Source organism: Aythya fuligula, chromosome 20 (genome assembly GCF_009819795.1).
Source record: "Aythya fuligula isolate bAytFul2 chromosome 20, bAytFul2.pri, whole genome shotgun sequence".
NCBI classification, from domain to species: Eukaryota; Metazoa; Chordata; class Aves; order Anseriformes; family Anatidae; genus Aythya; species Aythya fuligula.
In genome coordinates this window covers 4,354,505-4,369,897 of record NC_045578.1, presented here as the reverse complement: position 1 = coordinate 4,369,897, position 15,393 = coordinate 4,354,505, and the positions used below count along the sequence as shown (strand labels likewise).

The 15,393-nt window shown below is 46.6% G+C and overlaps 1 protein-coding gene across 4 annotated transcripts in view; it reads right to left on the bottom strand.

Annotated features, from left to right (window-relative positions):
• Positions 1-15,393, bottom strand: part of COL26A1 (collagen type XXVI alpha 1 chain) — a 172,144-nt gene that overhangs the window by 41,177 nt on the left and 115,574 nt on the right. For all 4 annotated transcript variants that reach the window (XM_032200920.1, XM_032200922.1, XM_032200924.1 and 1 more), the window contains exon 4: positions 3,266-3,327. In XM_032200920.1, the coding sequence (XP_032056811.1) occupies positions 3,266-3,327 (62 nt within the window). The remainder of the gene's footprint in view (positions 1-3,265; positions 3,328-15,393) is intronic.

Below are 15,393 nucleotides of genomic sequence, written 5' to 3'. Positions count from 1 at the left end.
ACCCAGAGCAGGAATAGAAGCAATACTAAATGAATGTAAGCACCTTTTTCAAGGGTGCTGGCACTTACTGCATTACAACAACTGAGGTCACTACATGGCTGTGTAGATCAAACTGAACTTAAATTAACATGGAAGAAAGAGTGAATCAGCACATTTCTCCTGTGCACAGCCTCTGTGCTCATATAATGTTGCTCCACTCTGCTTTTAACTGCTACACGCCACCAGTTTTTGCACAGCACCCACAGCTTATCAAACAAAGTAGAAGGGCGAAGATGAACAACATCCTTGCTAGGCTGTGCTGCAGAATATACTCTCCTAGCAGATACATGATTTTACACACCACAATACAAACAGACAACTCATTGCCCTCCATAAAAGTAAACCTCTTGATGAGCTTTGCTCCCAGCTTGGGTCTCTGTGGGAGCACAGCAGGGTCAGAAGGAAACCCATCACAGCAACAACACAAATTGCCTCATTAGCTCCCCAGAGCTAAGGTGTTTTCCTTGCCTTCGGTACTGGGTAAAAAAATCAATGAATATAATTAGCTAGAGAAAGGTCAAATCAGAAACACAAGCTTTCCAAGCTGTAACTTTTTAAACTTCTTTGAGGACGAGGTGTCACTCACAAATGCTCACATTTAGCATGGCTAAAATAGAGCATGAAGCACTCCTTCTGCAAGCCAGACAAGCCCCAAGCAGCAGCACTTGCTTAGCATTACGAGGTGTCCGGGACTGCAGCGTGCTGCTGCACTAAAACACACAGACACGATGCACCATGCCCAAGACAGCTGATGGAGCTGATCAACACCGCTGAGGTGCTCCTCGTCTGCTGAGCTCAGGCTCCACCAGCTGATCATGTCCGTGATTCTGCAGACTTCCAGCTACCTGGAGACTTGGAGGGCCACGGTATTCATGAGGTCCTTCTGGCAGGAGCCTGTCACTCTGCAACCTGTGAGTCTGAGTCATCCAAAGTGCTCAGGGAGGCAGGGAGAAGGAGTTGGACTCGATGATCCTTGTGGGTCCCTTTCAATTCGGGGTATTTTGTGACTCTGTGACTCTAAGGTGCTCTTTGCTCGTCCATGGCTGGGACGAAGCCAGTACCTAAACCCTTCACAAGTCCAGCTGGTAACATCTTGGCACTGGGCTTTGCACACATTTGCCTCGCTGATCCTCATGTCAAAGGGTTTGCAGGACTGCAGAGCCTTCAGCTGTCGACACAGCGCTTGTTGGCTGCCAGCTCGGTGCTCCCTCCTGAACACAGGGCGGGTGGCAGCATGGTGGCTGCCAACACCCAAAGCATTTCCTAGAGACCAGCACGCCAGGTTTGCCAGCCAGGGGACAAATGCCAGTTGCTGCACAAGTGCCCTAGGTCATGTTGCTGCCTTCACTAGAGCTCCCATGCACAAGTCGAGCAGGCAGCACTTCCCAAATACCACGGGCATCAGGCAGGTGGTGCCCACTCCAGAAAGCGGATTGCTTTTAGGTGACAAGAACCTAAAATCACCTGTTTTAAACCAGCTGCCTACCTGCATAACAAACCCACTGACCTGGGGGCACTTTCATTGGCAGTCAAAGACTTCTCAAGGGGGGTTTGGGCAGGTGGGAGCTGCCTCTTCCTCCGCCAAGTCCTGCCAGGGCCCTGGCTGAGGCTGGCCTTTGCCTTTTAGGCTTTGTTACGCGGCACAAGTGCTGAGCAGCACAAGTGCTGAGCAGCACAAGCCAGCAGAGCGCAGGTGCTCTGATGTCAGGACTTTTATGAATTTCCAGGGAGTCAAATACAGAAAGTCCTGGAAAGCGAAGGAAGGTAAAGCTGGCTACAGGCTGAGCATGGGAGGGCTGATTTACATCTCTCTGAGGCTGGTCCATGTCTTACTTGGACTCGAGACTACACGCAGAGGTCGGTCACCAGCCCCTCTCTGCTCTCTGAACGCCTCCAGCTCGCCGCTGCCAAAGAACACCCACCTGCCAGGTCCTGCTGCTCCGAGAAACAGCCCAGCTCGTCTTTGTCCTTTGCACTACAACAGTTGTTTCCACTCGAACAATACAGAATTCCCCACATCTTCATCCCCCCTCCCCTTTCATTTTCCCCGAAGTGAAATATAACTGCGAAGGCTTTGAGGAAGTTCCAGACAACGTTGCTCACTTCATTTCAGCTCAGACAATTCCCAAATTACCAGAATCTCATGCACTGGCCTCAAAATCACCACACATCCAACCTCCCCCCACCAAAGGTTTCTCCCCAAATTCTTTTATGTCACTGATAGCCATATGTTAATGAATAATAAGAGCAGCACTTGCTTAAAGCAACCAAAGCATCGCATCTAACAGCCAGGACTGGGCTGGCACAGGGACATCACAGATCAAAGGGGACCAGCTCAGCTTTTTTGTTACTAGATTGGAACAAGTCATCTGAATCCCAGTAGGTAGAAATTACAACAATTTGCAGGAAAAAAAAAAAAAAAAAAGAAAAAAGAAAAAAAGAAAAAAAAAAAGAACAACAACAAAAAAACACAACAAAGTGAAGGTCTGCACTTAATATTTTTCTCCACTGAAGTATGCACAAAAGCTTCCCATCCTTCAGAAGAGGGATAAAAACACAGGAATGGATAAGAATTGAACAGCTGGCTGAACAACTGTCCTTAGAAAAATCTGCATGCCCTTACTGCTCTGTTTTGTGCCCTACAAGGGTAAGGTTCCACAAGGCATTGGAGTGAGCAAGACCAGAACTGGAGTCTGCTTCTTTCCCGAGCCAGGGGAATCGCTGCTTTATGTCCCCGTGGTATCAAGCAGCTGAAAGCAAGACATTTATCACACAGCTCCATCCGCCCGCTGTTCCTGGAGCAAAACCTGAGTGCTATTCAGGAGGAGCTGAATTAATGCTCACGCAGACCCATCTTTCACCAGCCGCCAGCAGTACAGACGGGGCTGAGTGCCTGTATCTGCTTCAAGTGTTTTGTCCTGCACCACCCAGGCACCTCCCTTTGGGCTTGTTTGAGGCAGACACATGGAGCACTTGCTGCAAAGCAAATGGAAACAGCACGAGCTGCCTCCCTGGTTATTAATCCCAAGAGCTGAGCTGAGCAAAGGAGATGAGCAGCTCTCTCCTTGTGCACCACTTGGTGTCACACCAGCTGAGCTCTGCTGTCCCTGCTTGCTGTGCAGACTGACAGACACCTCCCCTCTCCAGGGCTGCTGACTCAACTTTTTCACTGGCAACGCTTGGAAAATTTTGCCAAACAGAAGAATAAAGGCAATAAAATCCTTACCTTGGCCTCAAGCGTGTTTAGCCTCTCGGTCATATCTGCTAGTCTCGTACAGTTCATGCATTCTGGAAAGAACAAAACAGAATGATGTAAAATCTCTGTGTACTTCGCATTCTAATCCACGGCTTTCACTCTGCGGGCCCTGATCCCTTTTTGATCCAAGGCACACAGGAAAGTGCTTCAAGATAATAAGTTATTGGGGGTGGGGGGTGGAATAAACATTCTACATTATTATGCAGGTAAGCAGCCACAGCCACATTATGAATGTTGTTCGGGGACATTCGGTGGTGCAGTGTGAAATCAAGTTCCCAACAGGTAGAAGGTAGGCAAAGAGAATTTTAGTTTTAAGACTTTTCCTGGTGCCAACCAGCACGACCAGCTGTCACCAGCAGAGACATGGTCTGTCACTGGTACAAGCTGGCGTGGCACGTACCACCTCGCAGACCCCGGGCTGCACAGCTGCTGCTCCCACTTAGCTCGGTGCTCTTTCTCTCCTCTGCTCTCAATCCTGGTCAAATCCCGAAGAGAGCAATGAATGCACAGAACGCCCGTCTCTGCGGAGCCCTGCTCCATCCCCAGGCCCTGTAACCACTCCCACAACAAATCATCAGTCCCAGCAACAGCGAGAAAAAACAAAAGTGACCCCAGGGCTGACGCAGAGCAGACCTGCAGCACGAAGTGGTTTCCATCTCACTTTGCCGCATAGAAGCAACAGATCGGCAGCAAGCACCAAAGGGGTCTTGACAGGATGCCTTACCGAGAACAAACGTTAGCTTAATGGGCTCTGAGTGCAGTTTAAAATGATTGCTTGGTACAAAGGACATCACTTATCTAAACAGGAGGCCTGCTGCTTTGCCTCTGTTTTCATTTCAGCAGTTTTAAAGTGAGTGAAGGAGGATAAAGCCCTGAGCAGAGATTTAATCAACAAGCACTTTCCCAGCACGTCACAGCCGTGTTGAACGGCCTGTTCCCAGCTCGCAGAGAAGCGTTCCAGCCCGGCCCGCTCACCTATCACAACTGCTCAAGTGCAATGGTTTTTAAAAAGGGAAAATGACTCGCAGCGTGAAGTCTTACAGAGAACAAACCAGCCTTACTCAGGAGACACATCGTGGGACACAGCTCATGTCCCACAGAGGAGAATCCCTGGGTGCATTTCTGGGCTCCTTGAGGACCAGGGCCAGCTCACAGTGATGACCACTGATGCAGGATTTATGCCTGGTATTTCCATAGGGCTGGGGAGATTGACCCCTAAGTCTTGAGCCACTAACAAACCATGCAGGTGTGGCTCAGGCTGAGGGTGCACTGGGGATTTGTGTAAGCCCAGTACCTACCGATGGAGAGCAGTGGGTGAACCAACATCCCCAGGACACCTGGGACTCAGTTCTCATCCCTAACAAGTGTCCCCTTTTGCATGAGGACCCCTGAGGAACCTCTCAAATCTTCACCCACAAACACTTTCCAGTTTATGAAGCACATGGTATGCGCCGATGGCTCTCAGCCACGCAACGATTTTAATACGTGGCTCGGAGGGCCAGGAAGTTTGGCTGTTCCCCTTCAGTGATTTACAGCCCGAGCAGATAGTCTGAGTACTGACAGCATCCAATCACCCACTGCAGAAACCTTCCAAAGAAATTCTCTCCTTGACCCCCTGGGGGCACAGAAAATCTCCACGGGGAGCTGTGCACCTTCCCAAAGGAGGCAGACACGCAGCCTCCATCTGGTGGGGCCTTACCTTTCGCAAACAAAGCGTGTGATGGTTTGGGCACACTGCGATCGAGGGCTTTCCTCGCAGGTCAAGACTGACACAGACCGTCTTCGGACTAACAGCATTTGTTTATTTTTATTCTCTGCAATCAATTTTGGGGATCAATAATTTTGGCCTGAACTGGCCTGTGAATACACGAGTGCCACAGGCGCACTGTCCCCGGGGAAGGAAGTGGACGAGGCTGGTTTGGTCTGCATCTGCTTGTGGTGTGCAAAATGGGGAATTATGTTCTGTTTGTAACCGGCTTCATGCTTTTGATCTTGCTCATCCCCATCGAAAGATAAGACTGAATAAATCCAGAGCTCCCAAGAGCCAAAAGGCGTACCAGATGTGTTACAGAGCAAATAAAATATGGAGTCCTAGTCTCCCTTCTGCTGGCTTGCACATATTAATAACCCCCATAGGTTTCAGAGAGACTAACTTGACCTGTCTGAAAACCATCTCTGGGGCAGATTTTGAGATGAATTGGTAAGTTAAACTCTATTTGGAGAGCTCAGCTTACAAAAAAAGACTCTTACTACTCCTCTGCATAGGGGCGAATCAACCAACTCAGATGAGAAGAAGCTCTGATCATCTCTGCTGGACACCAGTCCAGCAGCCCCTCTGCTCTTGAAGAGCATCTCAAGCAGTACTCTTATGTGCATTTGCTGGACAAGACATTAGATTTAAATAAGCAAAATAACAGAACTCTGATCCTGTCCTTCTCAAAGCACCTGGAAACCCGGATCCACATCCAAAGTACTTAGCCTGAACCCAAAAGACATTTAACTAATCCAGTAAGTGGAAGTCCTAGTGCAAAAAATCTTCTCACTGAGGAAAAAGAGTCCTGCCAACAAATCCTTGTGTAATTTATCTAGCTAACTGGCAGATGGACAATGCTTACAAACACGAAGAGTGAGATAAATGCTTGGTACTTCTGATACAGAAACTACAGTCAAAGCTTGCTCGCAACACACCAGGGACCAGCCTGCTTCAAGATCTGGGGGTCATTATTTGTCCTTGTAGAGAAGTCTGAGGATGATGGTGACAAATCAAGCTAACAAATTATCTTCCCTTACTACTATGCACTTAAGTATTTACTTTCTAATCCTAATGGCTGGTGGTTCCAAGGGCTTGCACTGCAAAGTCAAAGCATTCTGCCTTAGTAAAGCTAGCCTGAGAATCTCACATCATTATTCCACAGACAGTGAATACAATGTTGGGGCAAATACACACGCTCTCTGACCTGAAACTCCAGAGCAGACGCTATCCATATCTGCAGAAATCCATCACTTGTTGCTACACAGAACCACAGTTTATTTCCCCCAGATTCCTAGCTGGCAGATTTGTATTTTTCCAGCTAAACTCTGAGAAAGGAGTTGTGATTTCACTCTATGAAGCCCAACCTTAAAACACATGGTAGGATTTGTTTTAGAAATATTCCAGCAGGGAGGATAAATAATTGAGATAATAAGTGTAAGACTGTACCAGCATATCGTGTGACACCCAGTCTGTCTCCAGAACATCTTGCTGTCCCTGTCCTAGCACACCTCTGCCTTCCTGCCCTCCTGTTCCCCCCCTCTGGCCGCGTGGGTGAAGCAGTACAACTGGAGGGAAAGGAAAGATGTAACATATCAGAGATGGGATAGACTCAGCGTGCTGGCAGATAGCAGGTCACATACCTTGTGTCAGTGGTGACCTATTTAACTCTGACCCATAGGCTGCTGCATTTGATCAGTCTTCAATTAAAGGCTAAGAACTGGCACCTCCTGCTCTGCACAAACAGGCATCGGGCTCTGGACGTGTTCCTGCGACAAGTGACTGACAACGGTGAAAGTCTTCCTTCAGGTGCTTGCTACGCTTGGCATTTCCACATTGCTTGAGCAGCATGAACATAATTTCATGATTAAATAGGTGCATATTTTGCCTGATCGAGGCTGAAAGCCCCACAAGTCTTCCAGCTCCTCACTCAAATCGAGATTAACCAAAAAGGCATGATAACGGCTTTATACCGACAGGGCTCTAATGATTTCAGCATAATTATCACAGTGGTACTGAAGTGAGTAAAAAAATCAGGCCAACTTTCACCATGGGGCCACAGGTCAGAGAGTTCTGCGAAACGGCAAAGAAACCTCTTGGCATCTCTGCCCCATTTCTCAGCCCTGACAGCCCGCGCTCATTTGTATACCCAGAGTCTCTGCAGAATATTAAAAGGGCTTTTGGTTTCCCTACAGCCAGATGCTCAGTAGATATAAATTGCACAGCTCAACTGAAGTCAAGGGATCAAGGCTCTGTCTCTCTTTTTCTTGATAGATTACTCCAGAATTCATATTTCAGAGAGGAGGCGGAGGAGGTCGTTTATAGCATATGAAAGGGGAGAGAATTCTGGAATCACAAAGCCTTTGTTTAAACAAATAAAACCTTTGCAGCCAGCTTTTTCAAGGTCATATTTTGCCATTACTAGAAAGTCAAACCCTGCAATGCAGTGGGGTGATTTGGAGTATACTGCGCTACAAATCTGTAACACACAAGCTGAGTAGGTCCAGTTTGGAGAAAATGTTGTTCAGTATTCTCTGAACAAATCTGGAAGAGCATCAGTAAAGTCAGCTAAATTAATCCAGGCAACTGTTTCTTTGCAAGGAGAAAAGAATGAAGCTCAAAGCTCCTGAGGGGAGCAGAAAGCATGGCTAACTTTACAGTAAACTCTGTGAGCAGATAGGGAATGAGAAGTGACAAAGACATCCAGGATCCAGCAGCGATGCAGCAACGTGTTTCACTCAGGTGACAACAGCATTGTCACCATGCCCAGGCTGTCCAAGTCCCATTATCAGGCTCAGCATGAAACACCCACCAGAGGTGTTGTACTTGGACACTTCAAGATAAACCACTGGACCACTGCCCCTTCCATCCACTTGTTCCCACACACATGCATACGGCCTAGCCAAAAAAGAAAAAAACAAGCAGTGATATTTGCAGGCACCAGAAGAAATCTCAAGTCAAATTCCACAGTAGAAATACGAAGACAGACCCCCTGCGCCTACCTAGGTGGCCCTCGGTGGGGGACAGCCAGCCTGGGCTTGCATCTCCACCCCTCTTTAATTTGTCTGGTTTGACCCTTCCAGCCTTTTTACATGGATACTGAGTTTCCCTAAGTAGTTTATGTTCTGGCCCTTCGCAAAAGCTTTCGCCAGTGCTTGTGAAGGATAGCAGGCCCAAGCCATAAATCACAGCCAACCTGGGATCTGTTTTTTCAACACGTTTCCTCTAATGAGAGTCAGATGTTGGCTAGATAGACTTTATTAATTGTACTTGTTTGGTATCAGTCATGTCTTTAGCTCTGTAACGGAGCTGGAGCAAGCGAAAGGCAACGGGCTGACAGCAACCGTGGAGAGGAGGAGGAGCGCTCGCGTGGCCCGGTAGCCTCTGGTTTGAAGAAAAAACGGGAATCAAAGGTTGGGGGAGCTACAGGAGGGATGGGACCCTGACACGATGGTGCAGGCCCGGCCACCACACAGCCAGCAGAACCAGCCCACGAGGCTGGAGCAAGGCCTGCTCGCCACGGTAAGCACCCCGGGTTTTGTTTAACGCAAGATCCATGGGACCCAGCTGCCACAATGTCTTTGTTTACTGCCATGGCATTTACTCGTTGTATACGTTGTGAATTTACACCTTTTGGCAAAGGCAGTGGTTGGGAAGGGGCCGCAGTGGCTGGGGTCCCACATAGCAGTGGGGTTGGGATCCGGCTGAGGCAACCGATGGGGAAAAGCCAAGCTCACCACATCCCTCCGCTTCCCATCGCTTCACATCAAGGCCGTCTGTCCTCTCACCCCCTCTCTGGGGCCGATAGCTACCCAACGCCACGAGCCTCTCACTTCCAACAAACAATTCCTCTGACCCCATGTTCAACACCAGCACCGACCAGCCCCACAGCACTGCCGCTGAGCAGGGCCCTGAACGTAATTAAAGCACTTCACAGGTAACGAGCCTCAGGCCAAGGAGGCTCAGAGAAGTTTAAAGATGATCTCATTGACCAAATAACGATGTTTTGTTCTCTCCCACAGTTTTGACGTCAGGATTTTACAGGATGCAAAGCTTTAGTTTCACTCATAAATTGTAAATTATTAGGCTGCCTATCAATATGAAACAGAACATCTATAGAATATTTCTGCAATTTTAGCATCATTACGGATAATTCATTGTCCCTACCAGGAGACCCTTATCACTGCCAAAATTTCTCCATTTGTGATCTCTCTTTCTCCATTTAATATATATATCTATCTATTTTAATAACCCTTACCCTTAACTTTACTGGCTATCTTTAAAAAGCAGCTCAAATTTCCCTTCTTATGAGAACTGCTATCTGATCTTTTTCTGCTTGTAAAATATTCATACTTAATTTTCATGTCTACTTTTTTCTACCTTCTTAAACAGGAAAGGGACTTTTTTGTTCCCCAAAAAGCAATAAATATTTCTTTTATCATGAAATTCTGTGATTTTGAAGGCTCTGTAATAATAAATAAATAAATAAATATAAGAGCAAAACCGAGTGACAAGGAGATTTACCACAAAATGTACTTTTGGAATAACAACTACTATTTGAGAACCCAGATAAAATCTGGTATATAGCTTCAAGTGGAAAAAAATGGGGTGTACTTTGCAAAAAAATTCTGCAGTACTTTCTCTAGATTTTTTTAACTGATTTTCAGTTTCTTAGTGACGTTTCGGTCTTTGGTCTCAAAATGGTATTTATTTCAAAACTCACCTAAATTAAAAATGAAATTAACTGATTAAATAGTCTTAGTGAAACTAACTGGTTCACTTTGGGTCAAATGAAATAATTTAGGTTGACCCAAAGCCATATTTTAGTCATTATGTTGTGTCAAAAAGAAACCCTAAATATTTCCATTTCAGTTTGTCCCAAATCATTTTTCTTTCCAATTTTTGGTTTGGCAAATAAACCCAAAAAATCTCCATTATTCACCCAGGTCTATTCTTAAACAGCTCACATCACTCACATTGTTTTATTTAAAATTTCACACATGCACACTCCCACACCACTAACTAATTTTATACATAATTGCTCTCAGCCTGGGGATTTGTGCTCTTTCACAGTGCCAAAGATCTATTTTGCTGGTTAGGCCTGTGCTCTGTTAGCATATGGAATTAGATCATGATCATTTATTCATAGGCAACCATGAGCTGTGAGATCCGTGTTCAATCCATCTTTATCTGTCAGAGGAAAGTTTAGCAGGGAAAGGCTGGCTTTTGGGGTAACACATTTTGCTAGAAATGTATTATCTATTATTTTTAGAAACACCAAGGACATTTTACTAATATAGCCTGAAGACTGAAATGACCCCGACGAGGAGGAATTTTCCCTATCCAGCACTGGTTTGTTAAAGCCTTGCTGTGTGTGAGCTGCAGAAGATGCACTCCCAGATGATGCTGATGGCAGCGTGGTGCTCAGGGCTTCTTGGTGCCGCACCAAACCTCCCTCCTGGCAGCTCCCCTGCTGGCCATCACTGCCCGGCTGTAAAATTCACCAAAGCAAATAAAACGCCAGAAAACAGGCATGCAGGTAGCATCAATAACGTGTATGGACAAACCTCTCACAGCAAGATGTGGGTGTATATGAGTGCCCCTGACCTAAAGGGAAGGAGTCCACAAGCCTTCCTGCCAAGGCAGCTGAGTGCACCTGAGCCCCCAGGGGCTGGGGCTTTGTCCTGGGTGAAAAAACCCTCCTGGAGATGCTCCACTCCCCACTGCAGCCAAAACGCAGTGTCCCATCCCCACAGTCATCGCATCAAACTCATTCCTTTGGCACTGCGTGTTGCAGATCAGGGAGTGATAGTTCATGGGACCTGGCTAACTCATCCGACCCCAGCCCAAGCATGCATGGGAACCACAATGCGCCTCAAAGTTCACCTCAAAGTGAGACGGTCCCACATCCCTTCCAGAGGAGACTGCTTTTCCCTGCTGGGAGAAGTGATCAGGGGAAAAACGCGCTCAAAACACGGCATAACGTAACATGAAGTAAGGAAGCAGACAGGACGAAAGGAATCAAGGCTCACCATAAACTCTGGAGGGACTCCTATAATATCAGCTCTGCACCTGCGTATCACAGGTCAGAGAATCTCTCACAGTCTCGAGCCAAACAATGTGTGCTAACTGGACTATGTCTCTCAGAAAGACACTCTAGAGCCAGACAACCTAGGTTTCTTTAGCAAACTGCATCCAAGGCTAACCCCTGTGTTAAAAATATGCATCCTGTTGCCAGTTTGGACTTCTGACATCAAATTCTACCCCTGCTTTGTTTTATCACACTTCAGACTGCAAGGACTAAAGACACCTCTAAGGTTAGATGCCTTCTCTCCGCGGAAAGTCCCTGTAACCCATAAACATGTTACATTTAGGATGCTCCATCAAGCACTGGTGTTTCTTCATCCAGAACATTAGCACTGCCTTCCTTTAGCCAAGACAAAAATTAGCTGAAAGACCAATAAGGAAAGCGTAGCTTAAGCTGCTGAAAAGAAAGGTCTGAATTCAGAAGAACTTTTCTCCCTGAAAATCAAAACTGCACGTTTGCCCACACTTACTATGGAGAATGCACTCTGATTATTACTGTTATCAGCCCCAGGGGCACTTTTGCAAAGCCTCTATTTCCCTGATCAACATTTCAGCTTCAGGTTCGAGCCAGCATGCTTCATCCATTCTGCCATGCCTGTCGCCCAGCGCTGCAGGGACAGGATGCAGTCCAACACGATGCTCAGCCTCTTGAGGATCATTACTCTGCCTGATTCTGCTAATTACCTTTTGCTAGCTTTTGTCTAAATCCCTCTGAGCTGTGCTATGGTCCTCAGAGATCTGAGCAGAAAGAGGAATCCCTTCCACATCTCCCCGCAGCTGCGACTTCGCTCTCTGGGACACCAGGGAGAAGCAGACCCAGCAAATCCCCGATATCATCTGGTCCCCATAACAGGAAGAACAAGGTAACAGTTGCATCAGATTAGTGATTAGCGCAAGGCTGTGCAAAGGAATTTTTTTTTTTTTGGTTTTGTTTCCATGTTAACTTATGGATGAAGAAAAATTAGCAAAGGAAATATCCAGCTGGGGTCAGCCAGGCATGTTTCATTTTCAGTTTCAGATTTTTAACTCTTCGAAATAGCTGCACCAGACTACTTTTCTAACTCATTTTAGGATGAAGAAATCAGAAGATATCCATCATACTGCGCGGAATCAAAATGTTTTCCAGAATTCCTTCATCCTGTTATTTTAACCCAAAACTTACCAAATGCTTCCCACAATTGGGGACCCAATTATTTCCTGGTGGAACCAAGCCCTTCCTCACCATTTGTGCTTCCTCTCAGTTATGACACCTACACAATAACAAGTACCATCACATCTCCTCCGAGACATCGTGCTAGTGGTAATTAGAAGAGCTTCATTTTGAGGCTCTAGTTGCCCCCGCCTCGAAATTCTCCTACAAAATGCTTTAAATGGCACATTTAGACTCAGGAATGAAGGCCCAGCAATCAGGGGAGATCTCTCCTGGAACACGGCGAGCACTGGGTAAGGCTGCATGTCAGCCAACCTTCTCTCCCACGCCATTCACCCCACGCACTCAGCCCCAATATTACGTTTCTCTTACAGCTGTGGAGGATTTGACAATGAATTCTGAACCTCCCTGAGCACTGATGGGGAATGGGGAGAACAGCCAGAGCCTCTGAGTCCAAAATGGACAAATGCGGAGTGGTGCAATTTGTCTGCAATGCACTGAGCAGGAATCGGAGATCTCCGGAGAACCTTCCTCCCGCCCCAGCCCCATACCTTCTTCTTACAACAGAATCGGTAATTATTCCTAGGCAACAATACACTGGCAAATAAGCTCAGACCAGGGCTTTAAAACTGCACAGCTGGAGGATTGGGAGGCTCAGTGCATGGTCACTGGTGCCCACTGCCACACGATGCCTCTGGCAGCAGGGCTGATGTTGGCACTTCTCAGTTTCACACAAGCGTAATCGTCCCGCAGTGAAAAGCGCTCCCAGACTTCATAGCCACCGAGAGCTTAGCCCCAACAGCATAATCAGGAAACTCGAGGGTACTTAAACAAACCAAATCTCTTAACTGGTTCAGTTTATCCTTCTCCATGAAAGGTATCTGGAAGACACTCTCAAGCACTTCACCAAAGCTGATTGCTCGAACCCAAACCATCACATGCCACAAATCCTTTACACTTTGAACAGCTGCCAGGCACTCGTTTGCTCGCAGCCACGGGAACAGCTTTCTTATCAATAAATGAGGATTCCTGTGTATGCAACACCCAGTAATGGCAATGGAAATGACTCGGTCAAATGCCTCTGCTTTGAGATTAGGAAATGCCCAAAAGGTTTTAGGCAGCAAAAAAGTGCTAAGTGCAGCTACAGGACAAGCAAGATGCACATTCAAAATAAACAATGGAGCAGTCCCCTTCCAGAAGTGTGAGGACAGCCAGTGTGGGGTATGCTATAAAAACGTCGACATTTGCTATAAATTGTTGTGCTTTGAGACCCAAGATGCTACAGCACTCCTCAATAGGAAATAACTGGGATATCTCCAAAAGCTGTTGGTAAATGAGGACTTTAATGGTGACAATTGCATCAGAATAAGAGCAATCTCCTATTTTAGCCCAATTAGTGCTGTGCTAAATCATCGGCCAAGGCCCTGCCTTTTGCAGTTGAAAGAGACACATCTGTGAGGCTCTTCTGTCGCATGTGTTTTATATTATACTCTAGCACAATATGTATAAACTAACGCTATTCTACACTTACACAGCACCTCATCTGGAAATCTGAAAGCGATTTATGAATGGTGGGCATCTGTGACATTTTACAGATGGAAATTGAGGCACGGAGGGATTCAGTAATTAGCCCCAGACTTGCACAATGAGTCAGCTGCAGAGCAGAGCCTATTATTTGTTGTGTGGTAACATCTAGTGTCCAAACACACAGGGACAAAAGTCTTTTTCCTCAAATAAAGCATGCAGACATGCCCAAAAATGCCACCCAGGTCTGCATTCAGACCTAAGTTCTTGCTGAATACTCAGTCTGAACACATATCCCAAAGCACAGCCTCCCCTGGCAGACAGATCCCTCCGTTCCCGAAGCACAAATGCAGACCAGAAGAAGGGTTAATATGCCTGAAAGTTTGTCTGCTTTTTCCACATCAGTTGATCTAATAAAAAAGATTGATTCTCCCTGCAAATCTGGCCTCGCTTTAACAAATCATTTGATTTGACACAAAGGACTATATTCAGATAGTTTAAATTCCACTTCAGTCCCTGGAAGTGCACTTTCTGATGGACTGAACGCTTGGAGACAGCCAATGGGAAGCACCAGGCAGAGACACCCACCTCGGGTAGGGTTTACATTGTCTGAGTGTGGCCAGAAGCATCTGCAGATCTCTCCGTGCTGTAGTGCTTATGAGCCTACTAGGAACGTCACGGTGTTAGAGAAAACAGACAGCCCTTCCTATACCTCCTAGAAAGACAGCAGCAACTCACATTGCTGAAGCACTTCCAGCGTGTGAGCGTAACACCACGTTACCTTCCCACCTTGCCCAAGGCAGCAGGCAAGATGCCTGGAGTGACGCTCCCAAGGTGTGGGGCTGCAGATCACCAAGGGGGAGAAGAAGCCCATTAAAAATCCAAGCAATCCAGACACTTGGGTTAGAAAAACTTCAATTGCTTTAGTTTGAAAAGACAGGAAAGCATCTGCAGCCAGATCTCTACTGCAATTTAAAACAGATCTAATTTGCAGCTCCCCATTATTCCCTCTAGGTACTGCCTGTATCAAAGTTAATGAATGTTGAAGTTGGAAGGAGCTGGTTTTAGTGCTCCTGTCCTCGGTATACCTGTTCTCTACTTATCTGGCACGTTTCCTTCTAGAAAGAAGAAGAGCAAGTCTTCATGTGGTGTGGTGCCACACACAGCCTACACTGAACAGGAAAGCTGTGGAATACCTCCTGCACGTTTCATTGTCCCTTTCAGAGCAGTCATCTCCCTCCCCAGACCTCAATGAGCAAGTCCCAGACCCGCTAGGAGCAGTACATCCCTGCCTTCCTGTCTGTCCATACTCCTAAAGTGTTTAGCCTACCCAAAAACTCAGTGCATCACTAGGAGGCTAAATGACTAAGAGAAAAGAATAGAAGGAAACATCTTCAAACACAGGATGTCTGGAGGAATCCTAGGCCAAATTGCTGATAAGGAGGATTTCTTGCACAGAGGAAAAACATATATGTATATATATCCCTCCAAAAACGCAGCCAATATCCTCCAACCCCCATTGTCAGGCTATCAGAAGAATGATAGTATCAATTAGATTTTGCCTGGAAGAGAGCAACAAGGTAAGCC